Raw genomic sequence first — 25,383 nt, 5'->3', positions numbered from 1 at the left:
CGGAACACCACGGGGTACACTGATTGCATCTATATAAACTGGGGAGTTAAAGAATGGGTGATTCGGGTCATCTATAAAATGGCGGTAACAAGTTCTAACAGCCTGGTTTGTTACTTCGAGGAGACAAGTACGAGCGTCTAGTGGAGCGACAAAGGTGGGATAAATACCAGACACCAGAGAGCATCAGCTTGTCCAATGAGAAGGGAGAACATTGAATAGGGTGACTCCACCACATTACCACCACACGTCCGCCCGTCCGCGAGTCAAGGCTTCCGTCCGTCCGTCATACCTGTTGGTCACCTGAACAATCCGGCAGTGTTGTTGGGGAATCATTCCAATTTTCGCTTCATGCAGGAGAATGGATGAATTTTTACAAAAGCAGGTAGAACTCAGGGACACTTTACCAGCATAGAAAACCGGCACAGGGGCAGTTACCGGAGACAAGGGATGAATTGTATCCCACCCTGTACAAGGTTCTGGTGGAATGTCTTAAGACATGACTGGAAGAATACATGACACGTTTGGTGGCGTATCGAAGGGCTGGCGGTGCGGGGGGTGGGATGGGGTGGGTTGTATCAGGAACATAGTGGGATGTGCTAACATACACACGAGGCAGTCAGCGGCAGGGTATACTGCACTTTCCGCTGCTGCTCTTTCCATCCATGAATTGCTACCTATTGTTCTCACCCCTGACTCTACCCCCAGGGTGTCTGCTGCAAACATTTCTTGAGTGAACTGGGGAAGGACTCCCATTCTTTGGCCTTCAACCAACTGCCCAAACACGAACAGGGATAAAGTCCACACTCAAAGCATATGGAGATAGCAATAAATCTATACAACCTGAAGTGTTGGGGATATGACGGAGGCCGGCGTGCGGAGTCATAGTTGTCAGGAGAGAGGAGATTTTCAGTGAGCGAAAAACCATTGTTAAACTCAAATGAGCATGTCCTGCACCAAGGGAGCCTACTCGTACTAAACTGAGGTGCTCAGCTATCTGTACACACACATTCGATAGGGTGGGGATGATAGATACAGAATACCTCCCAATCAAACCCAGAGTATGCTACGGTGGTATAGTAGAACCACAATACAGAAGACAGATAATACTGATAATTAGGAGCCAACGAACAAGGGTAAAATTTGCTTGGATTGAATTTGAACGTAACTCAAGCATTTCCCGGAACCATCAGGCATTCTCATTTGTTGGTCACAGTAGTGGAGTACATTACATAGAACCCCCCTGTAATATGCTGGGTGCAAATCGGGGTGGGGCAGCACCAGGATGTCTTCGCCCCAGATGATGGCCATCCCTGCCAATGTCTGTGTTGAAGAGGGAGTCATGTTGAACATCACGGAGAGAGTTTTCACACCTTTTCCTCTGGGATGAGTCGAGCTGGGGCACACGGCTTCTTCAGGACTTTGGGGTTAGACTACCTGGTCCCAGGTTAATTCACTGGGATTATTCTGCCTATGTACCGTGAAATCAACCCTTGTCGAATGATGTCATCAACGGGAGACGCGGTTTTCCGGTTGTCGTCAGGTGGAGGGATCATTGAGCCTGAGACGGACCTGGCGGGTTGTGTAGATAAGATGTGGAACAACGTGTCCCCTTCAAGACGTACTGCTGTCATTGTCCGCTCAGTGACTTGGAAGGGACCTGTCCACCTAGGTTCTGACCATTTTCGTTTAATCACTTTTAACCAGACAGATTCGCAAACGTTCATTTCGAGGGGAGCGTCTGGTAGTCTTTCTGTCAAATGGGAGAAAATTATATTTAGTTGTCTGAGCCCAGGTGGGCCTGGAACTTCACCCGCAACCAGTGGAGCTGCGGGTGCAGGAAACGGTCTGTTCATATGACACTTGAATGGAGTCCAACCTTTACAAGAATTTTGTGGCATTCGAATGATCATTAATGCCAATGGAAGAGGTTGCAACCAATTGAGTGTGGATGAAGCTAAAGCCTGAGCTATCTTTTCTTCAATGTTTCTGTTCATGCCCTCAACCTGACCTTGCGATTGTGGATGATACACAGACCCAAAATAATGTTTCAAACCTAACATGTTTTCTACACCCTGGAGATGTTTGTTTTTGAAATGAGTTCCAGTGTGTAATCTAATTTTCTAGGGAACCCGTGCGTTGGAATGTAATGATTAACCAAATGTATTACCCCTACGCTTGCTGTTTCAGATTTGCAAGGATATGCTTCTGGCCATCCTGAAAAGGAATCTACTATAACTAGCAAATACCGGTAACCTGACACTGTTTTAATCATGTCAGTGAAATCCATTCAAATCACCTGACCAGGAGCATCCACGTCTGGATCGTGTACTCCCTCAAGTGTTTTTTTTGTAGGCATACTTTTATACCAACTACAAACGCTGCAGTCCTGCAGTTCACGTTTAATAATTTGTCTCATAAAAGGATGGTACCAGGAGTGGAGTTGTCTCAGTGTTACATCTACACCTCCATGGCATTATCCATGGGCCTCAGAAATTAGATTTTTCAATTATGTCTGAGATGGAATGCATTTACCCTCTTTTTGCCATTTCCCATCCTCATCTTTGACACCACCTTTTGACTTCCACACACTCTTTTCTTCTGGACTTGCCTTTTCCTCCCACAATTGAACTGTTTCTACTGTCACCTCCTGTTGTCACATTTAGACTCTCATTTAGTTGGAGTGTTGGCCGGTACCCTGCAATCTTTTTTCCTACTCCATCTGCTGATTCGTTTCCTGCTGATACAAAATTATTAGTTCGAGAGTGACGTTTGCATTTGATTACCGCTACCGCTGTTGGGAGCAGTAAAGCATCTCGCAATTTGAGAGTGACGTCCTGATGTTTAATGGGTGTACCGGTTGCAGTTTGGAAATTGTTTCACTGCCATTCCTTTAATACAACATGAACTGTCACGTGTGCATACGCTGAATCTGTGTAAATGTTTACTGACTGCTAACATGAGAGCTGCTGTCAATGCCCAAATTTTTGCTTTGTGCTGACTGTGAGCCTGAAATTCTTACAGCTTGGACTTCAAAACCTGTTTCTGTGGGTTGGGTTACTGCAAATCCAGATTGTCAGCCATCATTGCCCTTGAAGCAGCATCGTGTAAAAAGAATCTAGTCCGGGTTGTCAAGCGGTGTCTCATAGAGTTCAGTGCGAAGTGAGTTTTCTTCCGTAGTTCTTCGTACACAACAATGTGGTTCACCTTCAAGCAGACCTTCAGCCATGTTAACTCCTTCACGAGTAACGAGAATATGTGGTTGTGTTAAAATCACCTCAATTTTCCTCTGTCTTCCTCCAGTCATGGTAAAAGCTTGACTTTTGACGTACTGGACTGTACTGTGTGATGTTCACACAGTCAGTGGGTGATGGAGAACAATGTGAGATGTTTTCTGAATCACTCTGGCTAGAGCAGATGCGAAAGAAGCTCAAATTGGATGTCTTCGCTCGTATTTTTTCCAATGAAGTGGATGCATACAGACAAACCTGTTGACTTCCTCCTTCAACCTTCTGATAAAGGACGGCAGACAAACTGCTGACCTTTTCAGACGGGTAAAGATAAAGAAGATAGAACATGTGACTGTAATCAGGAATTGCAAGAGCTTGAGCAGTGGAAAGATGCTGTTTCAAGGAAATGAAGGAAGTATCTGCTACCGTGGTCCAACAAAGAGTGTTAGATTGGTTTCGCTTACCCTGGTCATTTCCCATCTGTCGGAGTGGGTGAGTGAGTTCAGTAAAGTCTGGAACATGATTTCTGGAGTAGTTGCAAAGACCAAGAAAGGCCAGCATTGTTTTGACATTCATAGGTTTTGGGTGATGGAGGATGTCATCATTTTGGGAGGGAGACATTCCTGTGCCGTGGCGCGAGAGCAGTCATCCGAGAAAAGAAACCTGTGGTCGGGCCATCTGAAGTTTGGACTTGGAACACTTGGGGCCAACAGAGGCCAAATGAGAGAGCAAAGACCTGGTGGCTTCAAGACAAGAAGTTTCAGATGGAGCTGCCTGCAAGAGGTCATCCACATACTGCACCAGGAGAACTCCATAAGGCAATTCAAGTGGAGAAAGCAACTGACAAAGACAGTTATTGAAGAGTCCAGCGAAAGGACAAAACCTTGAGGCAGGCGATTGTAGGAGTAACAAACACCATTCCGAGTGAAAGCAAAAAAATTTCTTCATTGAGGGATGGAGAGGAATGCAAAAGAAACCATTAGCCAAGTCAATGCAAATAAGTGTGGGCTCATGTAATTTGGGACAATGTCGAGTGAGGGTTCGGGACTGGCAAAGTGGGAGTTGGAACAGCCGCATTAATTGCTCACAGGTCATGGACCATGCCAAACTTTCCAGTGTCTTTCTTTTCAATGGGTAAAATAGATGTGTTATAATCAGAGCTAGGAATTTCACATAACAACCCTGCTTTGAGCAGGCCGTCAATTGTTTCTGAAATGCCAATCATTCCAGCCTGTTTTACAGAGTATTGGGGAACATTTATTTATCCTGGTTGCATCAGAAACCCATCAGGTGAGACATTGCAGGGACCAACATCAGTGGGATTCGTGGACCACAGCGACGTGGGAAGGGAATCAAGAAGTTGACTAGCAAAGTCGCTGTCGGTTGTTTTACGTCCATGGTGCCTATGCAGAAGATGGTGCTCCAAAACAGAAGTTGGCAAAAATGTGTTGGACTAAATCCAATAAGCATCAAGTGATGAGGAATACAGCAATTGAGAGTGAAATTAATTTTTCCAGTCTGTGGCCTGTATGCATGCCAGGACAAACGGACCAAGATCCTTTGCTGTGTGCTGAGGCGAAACATTCAAGGAGACATGTGGGTGACAAGGAGGCATAGACGGATCCGGAGGAGCCGCCATCATATACCATCTGAGTTGTTCAGGAGTCAAGAACACCGAAAAGGTGACACCTGGTTTGCCTGAAACAAATCACCCATGTTCAATTCCCATATGTTGTTATCAATTTCCTGAAATGCCTCGCTATAGATCTCTTCCCCTGATCTGTCATAGTAAGAGGTTATTACCCATGGTGACCAGAGAGTCCAAAAGTGCTCAGATTCGAGCCAACCACTAAAGTCAATATCCACTCTTGCCCAATAGATATTGACAGACGCGCATGCCACAGGGCGTGTTCAACAAGTGGAAACTGGGATGTGGCACCGGAGGCAGAGGCGGCAGAGCAGCAGTAGGTGTTACCATCCGGAAATTCCAGGATAACTCCATCAAGGCTGGATTTGATGAGAGGGCACGTGGTGATGAGATCTCTTCCCAAAAGATTGACAGGACAGTTAGGTGCAAACACAAGAGAATGCAAAAAAGTCTGTGAAAAACATTGAACAGTCACTGGCGTTGTCAATTGCGTGCCAGTTTCTTCATCCTTGAATCCAACAAGTGAAATACTTTTTTTCTGGTAAGAGAGGTATCAGGTGGCAGGGCTTTGACAGTAGAATGCCAAGCTCCTGTGTCAACCATAAATGATAAAGTGGATCTTCCTACCGTCAGGATCATCAAAGGCTCCTGCAGGCGTAAACATGTGAATTCAGGGCACCATCATTGCGGAAACTGTCCACGAAAGGGAGATACATTCTGTTGGTTTGGCACTGAGGTATATCCTTGTTGCTGCTGTGGTAGCTGCTGGTGCTGTGTAAGATGTCCTCTCTCTCTAGGGATTAGTTGTATCCTTGTCGATTGTAGCCACGCGCAGGTTGTTGGCCTCTGCCTCTGCCTCTCATCCGGATGCTTGAAGTCGCTGTCTGCAAACGCGGGCCCAATGACCAGGCCGTCCACAATTGAAGCACATGTCACGGCCACCAGGGGGCACACCTCGACCCATGAATGAACCTGCTTGATACAACATTCACTTGGAACCGACAGAGGGAGATGAGATCGCAGCATGAGCAGCTTCTTCCTGATTTTTCATATATTGCAACTGCAACACAGCTAGTTGTGTTTCTGTACTTTTGTGTTTGTCTACTTAGATACTTTCTCTTTAGCATTTCTCCTAAAATGATGTTTAAGATGTGACAACCACAAGTCAACCTCAGCACTGTGAAGGTCTGGATTGGCCTCCATGGCCTGCGCCACAGACTTGGGAATGCCCTTCAAAATGGGTGCTCGGAACACTTGCGAATGAATGCAAGGCGGAGGCCGTAGGAGCGTGTCATGTTTTCAGAGTATAATCAGTGAGGGCTCGGTCAATAGAAGCCGCGGCCTCCTCATCTGCTTTGGGAGCAAACACCAGATCTGAAATAACACACCCAGGGAGGGGAAACAAAGCGTCAAATAATTTTCTCGTGTAAGAGCCTGATGATCGGGGAAAACCTGAATTTTGCATCAGAGTATTCAACTGTGAAAGCAGACGTGTAAGAAGAACACAGATATCACTTGCTGTTAACATTTATCTCGTAACCACTCTCTGCACTGCTTGAAGCCAATTGACACCACCAGATTGCATCGGTGGAAGTTTCTGCATCAGCACACTCAAATCAGTGGGAGAGAAAGGTTTGTAAAACATAGCAGAGTTACCAGTAGCCGGATCAACTTTGGCCAACATGGGAGCCTGTAAGATTTGGGAACGAGTCAGAGGCCGATGAGGAGAAGCTGGACCTTCAGAACATTCCTTGGGGTCTTTAGGACCTCTAGTTTGATCCAGAAGAGAGTCTGGGTGGGCACCTGAAAGATTCTGGACATGATACTTTAATTCTGTTACTTGGTTCTGTAACTGATCAATGTACAACCTCTTTTCCACTTCCCCACTCGAAGGGCCTCTTCCAGCATAGACAACAAATTCCTGTTCTCTCTTCAGTCGGGCTGCTTCTTGTTCACCATGGAGGGCACGTTTCTGCTCTTCCACTTCAGCGTTCGCTCTGTCTTCATATTCAGTGGTGATTCTCCCGAGTTGATCTCTAATATTTTGTGGAACCTCTTGGTGTCTATTTAATTCCACCTTGTACATTCCTAGCTGATTCAAATGTGTGAATGGGTCGAGTCTCAAATCTACTTTTTCCAATTTTCCTTCTAATTCTTTAACGGCGGCAGTCACTCCAGCAGCCAGACTTACCGCAACCGTATTCATGTTTGATGTTTGTTGTGAGCGAGTGAGAGACGTTTGATCATCTACATCTACTTCGAGTCGACCCGCAGTTACATTCAACACTGGAGCCTGAAATTTCCTGACTTCATGGTAAGGTGGTACACATGGGTTATTTGGAGACAATGGCGAAAGATGTTTCTCCTGCAAGTAAGGAGGCGGCGCAGAGGGCACTTTGTGTTTTGACGGTACTAGACCAACACTCTCTTCCTTGACAGCCAAACAGGACAACTTTATCGCACATCCCATCGCCATCATCTTTGCTCTCGCTTTCATTTCCACAACTTCCGTCGCATTCTCTCTCACCTTTCTACCTCTTGGAGACAACCTGTTTTTTCTACTTCCAATTTTAGAGCCACCGCTCTTTTAGCACAAGCTTTTTCCGTTTCTCTCATTAATGTCACCAAACACACAGTTGAAGACATTGTAGGAAACCATCCATTCTCACAACATTTCCTCATCCATTTTTTCAACTGTTCTTTCAGAATGGTTTGGTATTTTCCGGAAATTGAACCATTCACTTTTCCTGTTAAACTCTCCCTGCATGTTGGTTTAAAACGTCTTTTATCTGTAATATCTTTTATCAATATTTTCTCAAAAGTACTCGATACCACTCAAACAAAAGTGATCAACCCCTTTTTTTTTCTTTCCAAAACTACTCTTAAACTCCTCTATTTTATTTGAGGAATTCTAGTTTTCTAGGTTTCTTGAAAGAACGAAACAACCTCTCCTAAAATAAAATTACAATTGCGCATTTCACTATTCTTCTCAACTTATTTTTATAGTGAACACTTCATCCTTTGATTTCGAATGAGGAATTCTGGTCTCTAGGATTCTCCGAAAAGAACGAGACAACAAGTTTTGGACTGGCTTCAACCTACTGGTCTGTCTTGCCACTCACGGGATTTCCAACCTTTTTGTGTCGGCACAACCTCTGAACACAGGACACTTCTAAACCCTTTTAGAGTAATACGACCACACACTACAGCTTCTAGGCATAGTTCACAAAAACCTGCTTGAACCATCATAGATTTCAAATGTGTGATTATACACATCGTGAAAAGGCAGAACAAACCCAGAACAGTAATTACGGATACAACGAACTTCATCATAACAAAATACCAAGGTCCGTAGGTGAACCAGGACCAATAGTAATAAAAATAATAACAATAATAATAATAAATAAACACTGGGTGAACATCGTTGCTCATTTCTGAACCCATCAAGTGCGGGTACACAGCAGCCCAACCAAGTCTAGTGTAGATATTCTTGGTACTGGAGTCGCGAAAAATGTAAGGAGAAAGGCAATGGTTGATGTCGAGATAAACACACAGCCTCCACTGACAGTGGAATCCGTGATTAGAGATGTAACCCTCGGTGGTGATTGGGACAGTCATGCAGACTTTTGCACCCCATGGCATATAAGGGCAAACGCAGAAGAGATTATTCAGCTCTGCTGGTGACAGTGCAGAGTCCTTATCCATTTAAAGTCAGGCCATTGTCCTGCACTCCACCGCTCGTAGTTTTCCAAACAATAGTCTTTACATCTTCATCAACATGCAAATCAGGTTGCAAACCAGGTCTTGGCTGATTTTCTTGAATAGCTGCAGTCATCTCAGCAACACCTTGTGTTCACATCTGGCCAAGGTGTCCTCCTTGTCCTTCTTAGGCATGAGCACCAGGTGGTTGAAGTTATCTTTGTGCTTCAGCTTCTAGTACTGGTACAGAAAGTCAACTGTCTTGGGTGTCATCTTGAGGTGACGGCCCACTTTCTCAGTGTCCACAAACTGCTTTTCCTGCGGGTCACATTTACAAACAAGACACAAGGACGATGAGGCGAAAGGGATGAGGCAGAGGGCAGCCATGTCCTCTTTATTTTCCCTTCCAACCTTTCCCATCAATTTGCCCATCTTGTTCCCAACGCTTTCCTCATTTTCAACTTCAGTGGTGGAGTCCTGCTCCACAGAATCACTGCCTTTAAGGCCCGAGTGCTTGGTCCAGTAGTACTTGACCTTGACTTTGTCGTTCTGAGTGATGATGGTCTCTCCAGGCCGGAGTGGAGGCTGTTGCTGGAAGTGTGCGACACATTGGTGACGTGCTCCATCTTCTCCAGGTTCCCATTGCTCATCTTTGGGATCCACAAGGCACAGCTGACATGGACCCACTTGGTTTCACTGCGGGTGGGCTTCATAGCATCGCCCGTTTTCGGGCACAACTGGCACTTTGGCAGGATACCTGGTGGACGCAGATATTGCACTTGTTGCAGAACACAATCTCGTTGTCGTCCTCTCCGTTGGGGAACTGGCACGTCGCACACCACATTCTCGTTGTACTCGATACCAAGGACCTACTGTGTCTCGGTAGTGTGTGTCATGTTGTTACGACAACGGTGCTCAGCACTCTATGGCGAATTCATCCAGTGGAAGAAGGGAAACCTTGCAAACTCCTCGTCGATGACCTGCAGCCAGGTGACATCTTCCTCGTTGAGGTCGTAGTGACACACGCCCTCCGCCAATGTCCTGATGTCCACATAACTGAGGACCAGTCTGGCAGATGTGCGGATCACCTTCTTGGGCCTGATGAACATGACATCCTTGCTTTTGTCAGTTAGCACCCGGGCCACGGGCTCCGGGATGGACTGCGGGCTAACGGGCACGTGGATACCCTTTTTCTCGCTTCTGCTTATATGGATCGGCCAGGACGTTGTAATCCTCTGCTTTGAGCTGGTACAAGTCATGCACCTTCATGGTGGTGATCAGGTCCGTCCTGAAGACCTCAGATGGTTTCTCTCTGCATCCTCTCCTGGCCTGGCATGAAGTCTGGGACCAGTAGGTGGAATTGCTGGCATTGTCGGACTCATCGCTGCTGCACACTTTTTTTCATGGCGGGGCATCTGAGTAGTTCCAGCTTCACCACACTTGTTGATCTGTCATTGGTTGTCCACGGAGGGACACCATATTCACATAAGAGTACCAGGTGTTGGCGTCCATTGGAGAGGTGGGATTGTCCTTGCTCCATGATAATTCATGTACATAGATCCAGTGATAAACATGTACAGTCCCAGACTGGCCAGTGCGGAGGAGCCATGGTCCGAACAGCACGAAGGCCAGCAATCCCAATAGTGGCTCTCCTTTACCTAACATGCTCAAGCGCGGATCAGCTGAATTCTTCACTGGTTTGAGACCAGGGCAGCCTATTGCTACCCCACCCTTTGTAGCCGGACTTCCACCGCTACTTGTCGTTGAATGAAAAGGGAGCCACAGGCTTGCAGTGGGACAAGTGTATCCATGTGGGAAGTTCTGCTATCTTTATCACTGTGGGAGTGGACCATCCCAGCGAGGTGAGGACCAACACTTCCTCTTGATTATTTTTCTCAGGACCCAATCACCAATGGACACCAACAGCACCTGTGAAGAAGGCACAGTAGGCGGCAGATCATTTGCTTTTTTACAGTTTTATTTAGCAGCATCTCTTTCACCCAATCACTTAAAGTACTTTCTTCTGACTGCTGCACTGGCCGCTCTACCATGGGCAATCTAATCTAATCTAATCTAATCTAATCTAATCTAATCTAATCTAATCTAATCTAATCTAATCTACTAGATACTATTTCAAATGGGACCAATTCTTTATCTGTCGGGGTTATTTTCATATACAGTTTTACTAAATGTTGTTTTCCTTAATCAAGACTTCACTGTCCCATTGCTTCGTTCCACTAATTCTGCACAATGATTTTTTTTTACGTTATTTCTAGATTTGCAGAAACTTGACTCTTTTTTTTTTTTCATTAACAAAATGTGGCACATTGTTTCCATACAATTTTTCTGGGATGCCATGAGAAGGAATAATATATTTACACAAGAACTTTGCCACAGTAATAGCATCAGCACTTGTACATAGAAAAATCTCCACCCATTTAGATAAGGGGCAGATCAATACTAAACTACATTTGTAATGCTGTTTAACTCAAATAAAATTAATGTGTAAAAACTGGAAAGGCTGACTACCTTGGCGAAACTGCCCTCTCTTAGGTCTGCAGTTCCCTTGAGTGTTGTGTTTGTAGCAATTAAGACATGATCTACAAAATTTTTTGAGTAAGAATTGAATCCAAAGGTGCAAAAATGTCTGTATAATATCTACCATTGCCATCCCTCCTGTTGAGACATGGCAAGGCCCGTGACTCAAAATTGTCAGTGTTTTAAACTGATTTTTTTTTTTTTTTGATAATACAGGTTTTCCCCTGATTATGTATATCAGTGGTCTCAAAAGTCCATTCACCTTTGGCCCGCTGGAGGCACATTCTGGCTGAGGCTGGGACACAGCCTCAGCGCACGTGCACACAATTTGTCATAACATGTCATTATTCAAGCCGCTTATCCTCACAAGAGTTGCAGGAAAGTTGGAGCCTATTCCAGCTAAATTCGGCCAAAAGGTGGACTACACCCTGAATTTGTCGCCAGTCAGTCACAGGGGAGTTATCGACACCATCACTGAGTGGGAATCGATCCCATACTGCCCACATCAAAGGCAGACGTGTGTACCACTACCCCCTCAGTGATTCTAGTTGCACACAATTTAAAAGTCTTTTTAAAAAAAAAAAAAAAACACAAAATAAGATAATCAAGAAAGCTGGTGTAAACAGGTTATGCGCAAAACTAATAAAACTCTCCATGGCAAAATCACTAACTTTCACTCAATGAAAAATGTTTCTCAGTTTACATCAGGACTTGTCACTGTCACACCCCGAAAGCCAGAACCCCATCGTGATTGGTTGGTTCACCAGCTCTGGACACATCACTGTAAAGTGCCATTCATATAAAACTTCAAGGCCACACCATCATTTGACTTTCATAGTAAGTAAGGTGGGGGCCACAAATAGCCCACCGACCGCCAGTTTGACACCGCTAATGTATATTATCTTCTAGTTCAGCATTTTCTGTAAGCCATCACTGAGTTTCACTTTGAGGAGCATGTTTTGCACATCTTTTAGAACTGTTAAATCAATAGGAGGGTTGGGAGCTTGTGATTGTGTCACTATGTGTGTGCCATATTTTCCACTTGCTGCCTCCTTGGCGCTTTTATCAGCGAATGTATTTCCCAGGGAGACAGCATTTTTTTTTCTTTTTATTTTTTTTTCAAGATTTTCTTACAGCTCTCTTTCTGCCTCACTTTCTTTAGCCAGTTTTAAACTGTTGTAGCTTGTTTTAATATAGCCACTTGTTGCATTACTTCAGCTGACTCTCCTGCCTTTCTCTTTCTTGCCTATGCTAACCAACCTCTCGCCATCCTAAGATGTAAGTCTTAATCTTGGCTTTGCCTTACTTCCCTGTAACACTTGCCATCAATCTTTCTACCAACCTGCTGCATCCTTCAACTGTTAACTTGCCATTTATGCCATGCTATTTTTCTTTTTTTTTTTTCCTTCCCATTTCTTTATGAAACATCATGCTGCCCGGTAAACATTATTTCGTAAAGTTTACATCCCCTCTAGAGCAGACTTACTATTCCCATTCACCATTATGCTTTTCTACATTTGTCCCTTACAGACTACTTGTCCTTTTTGGGACCCAAGTCCTAATCCACTACCTTGTGTACTTCACCGGAGCACGGACTTCTGTTAGCACCGTTAGGTTTCCATCCGTGACCTATGATTCCACAAGTAATGGCATTCACACTTGCATTCGCTCACTCACACATTTATGGATCCTAATAAATAACCTCTTTAAAGGTGGAGTAACCTTAAAACCTCCTTCTGGCGGAGTAGCCTTCAACCTCCTTCTGGCAGAGTAGCCTTCAACCTCCTTCTGGCGGAGTAGCCTTAAACCTCCTTCTGGCGGAGTAGCCTTAAACCTCCTTCCGGCGCAGTAGCCTTCAACCTCCTTCTGGCAGAGTAGCCTTCAACCTCCTTCTGGCAGAGTAGCCTTAAACCTCCTTCTGGCGGAGTAGCCTTTACTTACCGGTTCACGCGTTGTCTGGACGCCAGTTGTTCGTGATCCCGTCAACCTTCGTCCACCGAGGGGAGGTTGGACTCTGGCACTGGCCTGGCCACAAATTCACGTCCCACCAGGGCTTTTCTTCAGGAACAGCTAAATGCTCCTGGCTGTCGACAGACTTCGGTGTGTCTTCTCTCTCCTCGATGGGCGGTGGTGTGTTGGGATCCGGCTCAAAGGACTAAATGTCAGGTTTAAAAGCTTGACTCTCTATTAAAAGAAGGTGAACAGACAAGGCTTCAAGTTTTACTTGCTGCAAGGGGAGCGACAGGACTTCCCTGCTTCCAACCAACTCCAACTTGTGTCTCCTTGCAGCTTCTTTTTATTCAGTGAATCACATGATGAGTGTGTGTGTGAGTGTGTCTGACTGTTTGATTGTTTACATTTGTTAGATTGATTACATCAAGACAGTGAGTTCAAAGGTACAAGCTTGGTGGTGATGTGTAACCAACTACAGTTTGAACAAAATGAGAAGATATGGATGATTATTTAACACTGTCTGTCAACCAACACCTCACTCCGAAATCATGTCAGGGTCACCAATTGTTGGAGGACGCTTTTTCCAACGCTTGTTCATTTAATTTCGGGTAGTGAGAATTTTGGTAATCCAAATACAGGCTGGAGACGATGAACAGTTTCTTCAAAGCTTTTTTTTTTTACACAATATTCTGGGCACAAATGAGTTACAGACAATGGCTGTAGCAGATCACAAGTGCAAAGATACAGAGGACTTACAGCATTCTAATACTATCAGAAGGGTCCGCATCACAAACGTATGAAAGGAAAATGAAGAGGATCACAAGAGAACCGCATCATAAAATACCGAGCATCAGAAAATATCTTCATCACAATGACTAAACCAGTTCTACCTGGTAATAACTGGGATATTCCTATGCCCTGGTCTCCAGTAAGGTTAACTGATGATTTGGCATGCTTCAAACATTTGGTTACCACACAGTGTCTAACTGAGGGCATGTGAGCAAAAGATACACATGAGCAAAACATACACTTCAACAGAAAAATATGACACACTGTGGCGTCCCCTAACGGGCCAAGCTGAAAGAAAAAGAGGAAGAAGACAGCGGCACATCATTAATTGAATATCTTAACAGTCATACATTTAGGAAATTCACCATTTAACCAATTGGAAATTCAATGGAGCCCTATGGGAGCAAAAGCCAGTGAACTCTCTAGGCCGGTCCCAAGCCCGGATAAATGCAGAGGGTTGTTAACCTGCAGGGCATTGGTGGAAATTCAGCTACTGTGGGTCGAAGACAAAGAAGAGTAGGGAAGCGGATCAGTTGACAGAGAAAAAACAAGAAGAGGAATGCACAGAGCCTAACACTGAGTGTAGCGACTTTGAATGTTGGGACTATGGCAGGAAAAGCTCAGGAGTTGGTTGACATGATGATGAGGAGAAAGTTTTATATATTGTGCATCCAAGAGAGCAGGTGGAAAGGTAGTAAGGCTAGAAGTTTAACAGCGGGGTTTAAATTATTTTACTGTGGAGTTGATGGGAAGAGAAATAGAGTAGGGGTTATTTTAAAGGAAGAGCTGGCTAAGAATGTCTTGGAGGTGAAAAGAGTATCAGATCAAATGATGAGGCTGAAACTTGAAATTGAGGGGATTATGTGTACAGGTAGGTTGCGACCTAGAGTTGAAAAAGAAATTCTGGAAGGAACTAGATGAAGTAGGTTTGAGCATCCCAGACACAGAGAGAGTTGTGATTGGAAGCTGAGAAAGGAAGAATGTTGTGCGGCCTTCCGGAAAGAGGTGAGACAGACTCTTGATGGACAGAAGGAACTCCCAGAAGACTGGAGTACTACAGCCAAGGTGATCAGAGAGACAGACAGGAGAATACATTGTGTGTCTTCTGGTAGGAAAAGGGAAAAGGAGACCTGATGATGGAACCCCAAAATACAGTAAGTCATACAAGGAAAGAGTTGACTTGTGGGAACTATTGAGGAATAAACTTGATGAACCACACAAAGAAGTTATGGGAAAGAGTAATGGAGATGAGACTCAGGACAGAAGTATGTATCTGTGACCAACAGTATGGTTTCATACCTAGAAAGAGTACCACAGATGCATTATTTGCCTTGGGGATGCTAGTGGAAACTTACAAAGAAGGTCAGAAGGAGCTGCATTGTATCTTTGTGGCTCTAGCGAAGGCCTATGACAGAGTACCAAGGGAGGAACTGTGGTACTTCATGTGTAAGTCTGGTGTGGCGAAGAAATATGTTAGAATAGTACAGGACATATATGAGGGCAGCAGAATAGTGGTGAGGTGTGTCGAAGGTGTGAGAGAAGAATCTAAGGTGGAGGTGGGATTGGATCAAGGATCAGCTCTGAGTCCCTTCCTGTTTGCTGTGGTAATGGATAGACTGACAAATTATGTTAGACTGGAATTCCCTTGGACTATGATGTTCGCAAATTATATTGTGATATGCAGTGAAAGCAGGGAGCAGGTGAAGGAACAATTAGAAAGATTGAGGCATGCACTGGAAAGGAGAGGAATGAAGATTAGCCGAAGTAAAACAGATTATACGTGCGTGAATTAAAGGTGTGGAGGAGGAAGAGTGGGGCTCCAGGGAGAAGAGATAGCGAGGGTGGCCAACTTCAAATACTTGGGGTCGACAATCCAGAGCAATGGTGTGCGTGGTAAGGAAGTGAAAAAATGGGCCCGAGCAGGTTGGAACAGCTGGCGGAGGGTGTCTTGTGTGTTATGTGACACAAGCGTCTCTGCTAGGATGAAGGGCAAAATTTAGTAAACAGACACCCATGATTTACGGATTAGAGACGATGGCAACTAAAGAGACAACAGGAAGCGGAGATGAAGTTGGCAGAAATGAAGATGTTGAGGTTCTCTCTAGGAATGAGCAGGGTGGATAGGATTAGAAATGAGCTCATGAGAGGGACAGCCAAAGTTAGATGTTTTCTAGACAAGGTTTGAGAGAGCAGACTTCGATGGTTTGGAATTGTCCAGAGCAAGGCAGGAGGAAGACATGAGGACATGTGGTGTGAGAGAGAAAGATGCAGGAGATAGGCTTCCATGGAAAAAGATGTGACGCTGTGGTAACCCCAAACGAGACAAGCCGAAAGGAAAAGAATAATCAATTGGAAATTCACCATTTATTCATTTACAAAATGTTTGGATACATGATGTTGAGTTACACCAAAACTTATATGTTGAACATACTGTATATACATAAAAGGTGAAGTGTCATATATTGTGTGTGTGTGTGTGTGTGTCGGGGGATGACGGCGGTTTAATACATATCCTTGTGATACAAATTACTAAACCCATTGTTTTTACAATTTCAGGCACAACAGGAGACCCAGAAAGCTGCTTTAAGGTATGAGAGGGCTGTGTCCATGCACACTGCTGCCAGAGAGATGGTCTATGTGGCAGAACAAGGACTTTTGGCTGACAGGAACACCATGGATCCAACGTGGCAGGAGATGCTCAACCATGCTACTGCTAAGGTATTGCCCCTGGCATCGGGTTAAAATCTTTGTTCATTCAAATTTATGTTAAAAATATAAATTGGATTACATTAATCATAAATAAAATATTAATATTTTACAGCTATAATACCCATATTCCAAGATGTATTACATAACGACCTGTATATTGAGCCGTGCAGTGTCTTGTCTTTGTATTTTTTATCTGCTTTTATTTTGCTTTGCTTTACTCAGGTGTCTCTTGTCAGTTTCTCATTGCAAACGAAAATGTGATTATGATTTGCTTTACCTGGGTTAATCAAAGGTAAATAAACGAATCAAAAATAACCCAAAATAATAAGGATGTCCGCACATTGTTTTGCATATGGTTGCACACAACGCAAGGAACTGTGAAAAACCTTACGTAAAATTATTTTGGGTGTTTTTTTTTTTTTTTTTTTTTCTTCAAACATAGGGTTAGGGTCTGTATTAAAATCAGATGCATTGATGCTGAAAAAAAGTTAAACCTTGTGAAAAGCTGTGACTTATTTTCAATGGAAATGTATTGGTTTGGATGGGAATGTTGCGTCCTGGAACTTGGCCATCAGATAAACATGAGGCTAAGCAGGGCTTCTGCAGCACACTGGTGTATCAAGACCCAAAAGTCATCATCCAGGTTGTGGAAGTGGAGAGAGTGGATTCCATGGGTGTACATATCAATAACAAACCAGACAGGTTCCACAATCCAAATGCCCTTTTCACTGCCAGAGTTGACTGTTATGTCTGAGGTGACGAGGATAATGACATTCGGCATTTGCAATTGCCTTCTTCCAATGGTGGCCAGCACACTCAACTTTACGATGGCCTCCATGGGGCAGGCACACCAATTGCCCTAATGTTTACCCTCACTGCATCTATCAAGCTTCTCTTTGGTCTTCCTCTAGCTCTCTTGTCTGGCAGTCCATCCACCTCATCCTTCCATCCATCCATTCAGCTTTTTTCTGAGCCGGTGATTTTCACGAGTGTCGCGGGAGTCCTGGAGCCAATTCCAGCCGTCATCGGGCAGGAAGCAGGGTACACCTTGAGCTGGTTGTCAGCCAATTCCAGGGCATACAGAGAGAGACAACAGTCACACTTACAATCACACCTGAGGGCAATTTAAAGTCTCCAATTAATGCATGTTTTTGGGATGTGAGCGAAAACTGAAGTACCCAGAGAAAACCTACACAAGCACAGGCAGAACATGCAAGCTCCACACAGGCACGGCTGGGATTTGAACCCCGGTCCTTAGCACAGTGAGGCCAATACTCTACAGCTGCACCACTATGCTGCTCCCTCCTCATCCTCTACTGATATAATCAGTCTATCTCTATGGATTTGTCCAAACTATTGAAGTATCCTTTCTAACTTTATCTCCAAAACATTTAACCTTGGCCGTCTATCTGACTGTGGGTAATAATGCCATCATATGTCAGACGGTGCTCCGGTCGCGAGACACAGTGTGAGTCAAAAAGAATAATACTTAAATCAATCAATTGAATCAAAAGCCTTTAATGTCACTATATGCTGTGCATACAACAAAATGACGAGTGCTTCTCCACAAGGTGCAAGGTGCAATAAAATAGAATAAAGATCGAAAAACATCTTTGGTAATGTCAGGTTTACCAATCAGACATTCATTAAACAGGACAAAAAAGGAAGCAAATACACCAGTTCAAGTCTCGCGAGGAGAGAGGAGAGGAACTGTCTCGTACAATATACCACTGCACTCTCTGATTATCTTCTCCTCAGCACCTCTATTTATTTAGTTTTTAGACGCCCCTTATTTACATGGATGTTACAAAAAGGAGACAACAAGCAAAACAGTTTGAAACAAGGTGTACATGTTTTTTCATGAGTGTGCATGTGTGGAAGATTGTTGAATACATGTGTGGTCATCATTTCTTTAACAGGCAGCAGTTCTAACAGTTCTGATGATTAGATGTTTTTGTTCTTGCAATCTCCTGCTAGGAGGCTGCCACATTATCTAGAGCAGAGCAAAGCATTCTTCATTGCAGGCAGAGCAGTAACTGAATTGGAGCAGAGCAAAGCATTTCTTCATTGCAGTCAGAAGCAGTTACTTAATACTATTTACAATTATTTCTACATTATCCTCCTGTTTATCCTACATTTGCTCAAATCCTGAAATCATCTAATAGATCACCCTTTCGGCTTACAGTTGGAGGAAAATATAGCACTAATTACTTGTAATCTTCTGGATCAGAGAACAGGTCTGGAAGAGAAGTCATAACGTCATCATCGTGGTCAACAATATCACTGTCATTACTCTGTTGTACCAATAGTGGATATATTTCTGCCAATTTTGAATTTGTCGGGGAAATAGCAGTGGTTATAAGTTGGTTAAGTGATGCCTTTATGCAGGGAATACAACAACATCCACACAATGCAAGAATAGCTGCAAACAGCGAGAGAAACTTGGACAGAGAACACCAAGTTTTTAGATTTGCCAAACTTTTTTTTTCCCCCACCACTCAGACCTGGCTGATGTGTTTACACCACAGTGCTCTTTCATCTTGTGGTTCAGGGTGCGGAGGCCTTGAATGGCTCTTGTGCGTGACCCATCAGGTGCTGTGATATTTGGAATAAACAACACTGGTCACCGAAGATTGAGCAGTCGCCACCCTTCTCGGCCAGGAGCATGTCGACCACTATGCGGTTCTGGAACCTCATGAGTGAGGTTGCAGCTGGTTGTTCCCTTATGGCAATAAAGCCTGCTTCCATATAATTACCCAGTTTCTGTACATTGTAATGTATGTAGTTGATTCTGTCAACGTTTTTATTCGGGGTTATCCATAACAAGATGGATTCCCATCCTGCAGCAATCTCGTTAACCAACTTATACTCATCTGGTATGCAGTTGGGATGCCATTTGCATCAATGTATGTCAGATCTCCATCTTTCCAAGAGGACCTTCGCCTTCGAGAGAACCCAAGGGGAGGTCCAAAGATGGATGCGGCCAATTGTATACCCTCTGCTTTGGATGGACACAGTAACAGATAAGAGCAGTGATACCAGTGTACACGTTCCTGCTGCATTTATCAGTGTGTCATACATCTTTTGACCAACACACCACCACAACAAATTGCTGCATGGGAGCAGTGGGGCAGTTTGCAGATGGATATCGTGACACCATGTTTTTTGAGACTTCTCACCTGAAAATCTGTCCTTGTAAAGCTAACGCAGGAGAAATTAGCCAATGCAACATTAGTAGAAAATATCAATTTATCATTTACTGCCTTAATTGTTGGATAAACACTTTTCCATTACTGACAAGTGGTCTTAGGATTTGTTTTAGTCATTACCTGCAGAGTACATTGTGTTGGGATTTCTGTTGGAATGACACGCATTAGTGGCCCAGGGCCCATGCACGTGTTGTAACTATAGTTTACCGTGTTGCCTGCATTCTACATGAATAACAACCAGTTTTGTTTCCTATTTGTAAAAATGATAATCATAATAATGAAAAAATGTTCCTCAGGTTTTTCGGTTAAAATACTCCCTCCATAGTATACGTACTCTTTTGTATGGCATTTGGGTCTAAGGTAGCATTAAATTGGCAAATGATGAGAAGAAAGTGGGGGTTTCATTTAGCCTAAGCCCAAATATGGAATCCCCAGCAATTAGACTGCCAAGGAATTGAAAAAGTACTGAACTGATTCACTGGGAGGCACACATGGAGTCCTCCTCTCATGCCTCGGTGACTCCCGCATAGTTGTTTACCAATGTTATTTGAAATGAGGTTGCGCCTCTTTATCTTATGTGTGGTAGGCATAGTTGACTGAGTATAATTATTGGTTCTGTTATGTATTTTTGTCAGCTTTACATGTGTCCAAAAGTAGCATATGAACAAAAATATCATTACGGCTGTCAATGTTGCAGCCTAACATGCTACCATATTATTTAGCTATCTTGAAGTCATGTCGACCAAGTCACCCCTAAATGACTCGGGTGTCTTTTAAATCTTCACCAGCCTTCAGGTATTTTCAGATACTTTAAACCTGCATCCACCTTATGCAGGATTTTGCTCACCTTTCCCGTTGGGTGACTCAGCTGAGATGACCATTTACAGTGTGTAAGGTGTATATTGACGTGTTTCTTTCTGCTATTTTGCCCATGTCATTCAGCTCTTGCTCAGTCTATGCCAGTGTTCGGGTAAAACTGCATGTACAGTAGATGTTAATTCATAAACAGACATAGGATGAATAGACAAATGGCAGTAATAAGGTTATTAAAGCACAGTAACTTGTTACATTTTTTTTTCTTTTTTTCTGATGTTGTAGTGCAGGGATGTCAAACTCATTTCTCTTGCGGGCCACGTTGTAGTTCAGGTTTCCCTCAGAGGGACATTTCGAGGGAAGGCAGCGTGGGATCGATTCCCGCTGAGTGATGGTGTCGACATCTGCACTGCGACTGGCTGGCGACCAGTTCGGCGTGTAGTCTGCCGCTGCCCGAAGTTAGCTGGGATTGGCTCCAGCTCTCTCTCCATATAAATCTAGAAGGGTTGTGTCAGGAAAGGCATCCGGCGTAAAAAAAATCAAAAAGACAGTTACTGCCGCACCACCATGACAATGGCACAAAAATGGCTTTACACATCAATGCTGATAATACTCCCAATTTGTTTCTAGTCCTATCAAATTGATGCATGTGAAATTTCCTTGTGACATGCCATTAGAAAACAATGTTTTTTTAGTTTTTCAAAAGAAGTTAATGGATACACAGAATCCCCCAACTTTTTTTTTTTTGCGTTCGTTATCAATTAATAGCATTGGTATTATCTCTCCATCTGTGAAAACAATACAATCTTTTGGACATGTTTTTTGTATGTAGTTATCCAATTTGTTTTGTTTTTATTTTATTTTATTGATTCTTTTGGGGTGGGACCTCGAGTGGTTCCCACAGGTACCACTCGAACAGAAAAATTAAAATAACGGACAGCGTTTTCATCCAACACCCAACAGCAAAATTTAACTGTTGAGTCTCCATTATGACAGCAGTCTCACTCCCATGTGTAACCGGACTACAGTGACCTTGGGAGTGGGAATGAGAACAGCTATCTTACAAGTGGCCAATAAAAACAAATTAGTTTTGTTTGTGTTAACAATGGTTTCAAAAGCAATAACTTTCCTACAATCAACAAATGAACTCAAGTACCCCTTTTTGCAATTTTTTAAAGGTGTTTGGGGTTCTTAATAACTCCAGAGAGGGACCGACTTGTGTGTTTTTTTTTCCTACATCATTCGTCTATCTCTCATTGTGTGAAAATTATTGGTAATTTGTATGGTCTCCCAAACAGTGTTTTGAATGGAATGAGACCCTTACGTGCTTGTGATTTATGTATAATTAGACTAAATCTATCATTGTGTCCAAATTGCCCCTACGTGTGATTGTGAGTGCGGCTGTTTTTACTCCATGTGACCTGCAATTGGCTGGCAACCAGGTCAGGGTGTACCTTGCCTCCTGCCCGTTGACAGCTGGGATAGGCTCCAGCCCTCCCCGCAACCCTTGTGAGGATAAGCGGCTAAGAAAATGGATGGAGGGATGAATGGATGTGTAGCTTGAGGAAACTGACCACCTTTTGGATGCACATTCCCTTGTGGATTATGTCGCACACAGATCAAAGAAGCCCTACAAAAAGTTAAATCCATGGATCATGTAATGCCTTTGTACGAGGGCTACCATTCCTCCTGTTGAGACCTGAGACTTCCCATGGCTCAAGATTGCCGCCCACTTAAAAAGTTTTTGGTAGAATTTTTTTTTTGTATGTGTGCTGACATAATTCCCATTTTGTAATGTAGTACCTTATTTTTTCCACATTTTTAGTTCTGCTGGTAAACTTTGTTGTTGCATTTTGTTTTACACATCATCTCAAAGTATGTCTTCATTTGTTACATGGTCAGCTAATCCCATAAAGGTTTTGGCTGCTGCTTCTTTTGCTATTTTATCTGTAAATCCATTTCCTAATGATTCTTTGTCTGTATTTGATGTGTGTACTGCACATTTACATATGGCTATTTCTTTTGGTAATTGAACTGCTATGAGCAAATTTTGTAGGAGCTTTTTCATGTGTCACTGTGTTCCCTGTAGTTGTCGCTATTCCTCTATTTTTCCAGTATTGTCTGTACATTGTGATACCACCGTGAATACAGAAGCATCTGGTCTCAGATTGTTTAAGACTGTCCAATAAGATATTGTCTGTACAGTTCAGTCATCCCAATCCAAATCTGGTTGTTTTTCTGCACTCTCGGGAACATTTCGTACTACCAAAACAAATTGTCCCAAACTCTTCCACTCCTGTTGTAATGACGTGTGTGGTGGTTTCCTTTCCTTGTGTAGTGCATTTAGTTTGTCAGTCAGTCTTGTTCCTGTCACCACGACTGATATACCATCTGAGTACAGATAATCATGATTTTTCTGGTGTGGGCTGTTATAAGTTTACAGTATCTTATACTACATAGTCACATGCAATGAGTCACTTCCTACGTCATTTTGAGGTTGTTCAATCACGTCTTGAGCTGTTTGCAGCAAGAAATCTCCTGTTCTTGTGGGAGGTTTGTTTGGAATATCTAAGGTGTAATAATAGAGTGCTCGATTCCTATTTTGTAAGATATTTAACTGTCCTCCCAGTAATTCCTTTTTTTTTTTTTTTACTTCTATTTTTCCTGTCAGAGAGGGAATTCAGCCCAGTCCTCGTTTCAGCAAGCCATCTCTTCCCAACAAACGTACGGGGCAAATTAAAAAGTTGCATTTTGGGAGCATTAGTTGTGACATTTTTGATGGGGAGATGGCTGCTCTCTTCTTCATCTGCGGCCACAATTATTAAATGTTTACCATAAAGCTCCATAAATTTCTCCTTTCTCTGTCAGAAAGGTTTCAACTTTCTTTTTCTTATTTAAGATATTTAAGATTTAAGATATTTAACTGTCCTCCCAGTAATTCCTTTTTTTCTTTTTACTTCTATTTTTCCTGTCAGAGAGGGAATTAGACCAGTCCTAGTTTCAGCAAGCCATCTCTTCCCAACAAACGTACGGGGCAAATTCAAAAGTTGCATTTTGGGAGCATTAGTTGGGACATTCTTGATGGGGAGATGGCTGCTCTCTTCTTCATCTGCGGCCACAATTATTAAATGTTTCACATAAAGCTCCATAAATTTCTCCTTCCTCTGTCAGAAAGGTGTCAACTTTCTTTTTCTTATTTTGTAGCACTTTTTCTGCGTGTAGTGCTTCGTTAACGTAATGTTACAGGCTGCCAGTCAGTTTGTCAACCCAATGTTTCTCAATCCATTGTTTTGTGGGATTATTTGAATTTGCATCAAGAGCATTTTTTCATTGCCCTTGATACACGCTCCCTTGAGTTTGATCTTCAGGAATGCCACTGTTTGCTTTAAAACATGCAGTCAGTCCAATTCTATATTCTTCAAATAGTTCATTTTATTTTGTTCTTCCAATGGCAGAATAATTTGCTTTTTTTCTAAATCTATCAGAGGTGCGCGATATTCACCCTCAAACTCCCTGCTGCTGTGAGGAAGTACTTTTGTGTCATCCAAATTTATTGTACTCCCACACTATTTAAGTGGTAAGATTTTCTCAAGTCTTGCGTTCCCTGGACGAATTATGTTACATCAACTTTCCGAGATGTGATACCTTTTATGGCTGTTTTCACATCATCTTGAGTCCAGCTTTTTTGTTGTTGTTGTTTTTTTTTTTTTCGTGTGTGTTTTTCTCTTATTTTATCCTGCAGGTTAACTATATATATTTTTTTGTGTGTATGTTGAGCTGGTCAGCAAAGTCATATTGTTTTATCCCCAAATTTAGATGTTTTATTTTAGTAGGACATTTGCTTTCTACAAACTTCTAGTCCTGACATATCATTATTATTTTTTTTTTCAGATGTTCTGTTTCAAGTATTTTGCTATTTATCAACTATATTGCTATTTGTTTTTCCCTTGTTAGAGTCACCAAGTTCACCAAGGGTGACTATACTGACTTCCCCCTGAACAGGGTGACAATTATGTTCTGTTTGAGGTAATTCTCAAGTTTCTACCACAAGTGGCGGAGAATTCTTACCTCTGCATCCTCAAACAGTTGTCACTCAATTCCCTGTTCAAATGAGGTAGCGAACCTCCACTCACACTTTTACACATGCACACGTTTCACGGAGCTCACGTACAGGACACACCTTGCCCTTTTCTCAGTTTTATAGACTAATTAGTCTACTCGATAGTGACTTGTATTCTCAAGGTTTGGTTCTGCCGCAGTGACCCAGACGCGCATTCACTCATTCCTCATGAGTGTGGGAGTTTCCTACTCACCAGAGATGCCTTTACTTCCTTCGGCTTCTCGTCAACCGTCAGCCTCCAGATGCAAAGTCGAGGCCCATTCCCGGAAAGGGTCTCAAGTGCCGTGGCCACGGTCTTTGCCTGGATGTCAACTCAGCACCTGGAAACTTCAGGTATCTTGAGATCCGGCTCGAAGGACCAAGTAAATGTCAGGTTTACCAATCAGACATTCATAAAACAGGACAAAAAAGGAAGCAAAGACACCAGTTCAAGTCTCGCGTGGAGAGAGGAGAGGAACTGTCTCGTACAATTCACGACTGCACTCTCTGATTATCTTCTCCTCAGTCTTTAATCCAGCAGCAGATGGAAGGAGATAGTCTAAGGAGGGAGAGCTTGTCAACCAAAATACTTGGGATGATGGTATTAAAGGCTGAACTAAAGTCTATGAAAAGGATCCTGACGTAGTTCACTTGGCGTTCCAGGTGGCTCAGTGCATTGTGGAAAGCTATTGTGATAGC

At 43.2% G+C, this 25,383-nt stretch overlaps 1 protein-coding gene across 1 annotated transcript in view; it reads left to right on the top strand.

The window, feature by feature from the left end:
• sh3bp5lb (SH3-binding domain protein 5-like, b) overlaps window positions 1–25,383 on the top strand; it is a 92,129-nt gene that overhangs the window by 39,313 nt on the left and 27,433 nt on the right. The window contains exon 4 of the mRNA XM_061834749.1: window positions 16,411–16,572. Coding sequence (XP_061690733.1) covers window positions 16,411–16,572 — 162 coding nt within the window. The remainder of the gene's footprint in view (window positions 1–16,410; window positions 16,573–25,383) is intronic.

The sequence above is a fragment of the Syngnathoides biaculeatus genome, chromosome 1 (genome assembly GCF_019802595.1).
Source record: "Syngnathoides biaculeatus isolate LvHL_M chromosome 1, ASM1980259v1, whole genome shotgun sequence".
NCBI lineage: Eukaryota > Metazoa > Chordata > Actinopteri > Syngnathiformes > Syngnathidae > Syngnathoides > Syngnathoides biaculeatus.
The sequence above is the reverse complement of the archived record's forward strand: the minus strand, read 5'-3'. Positions and strand labels throughout refer to the sequence as shown.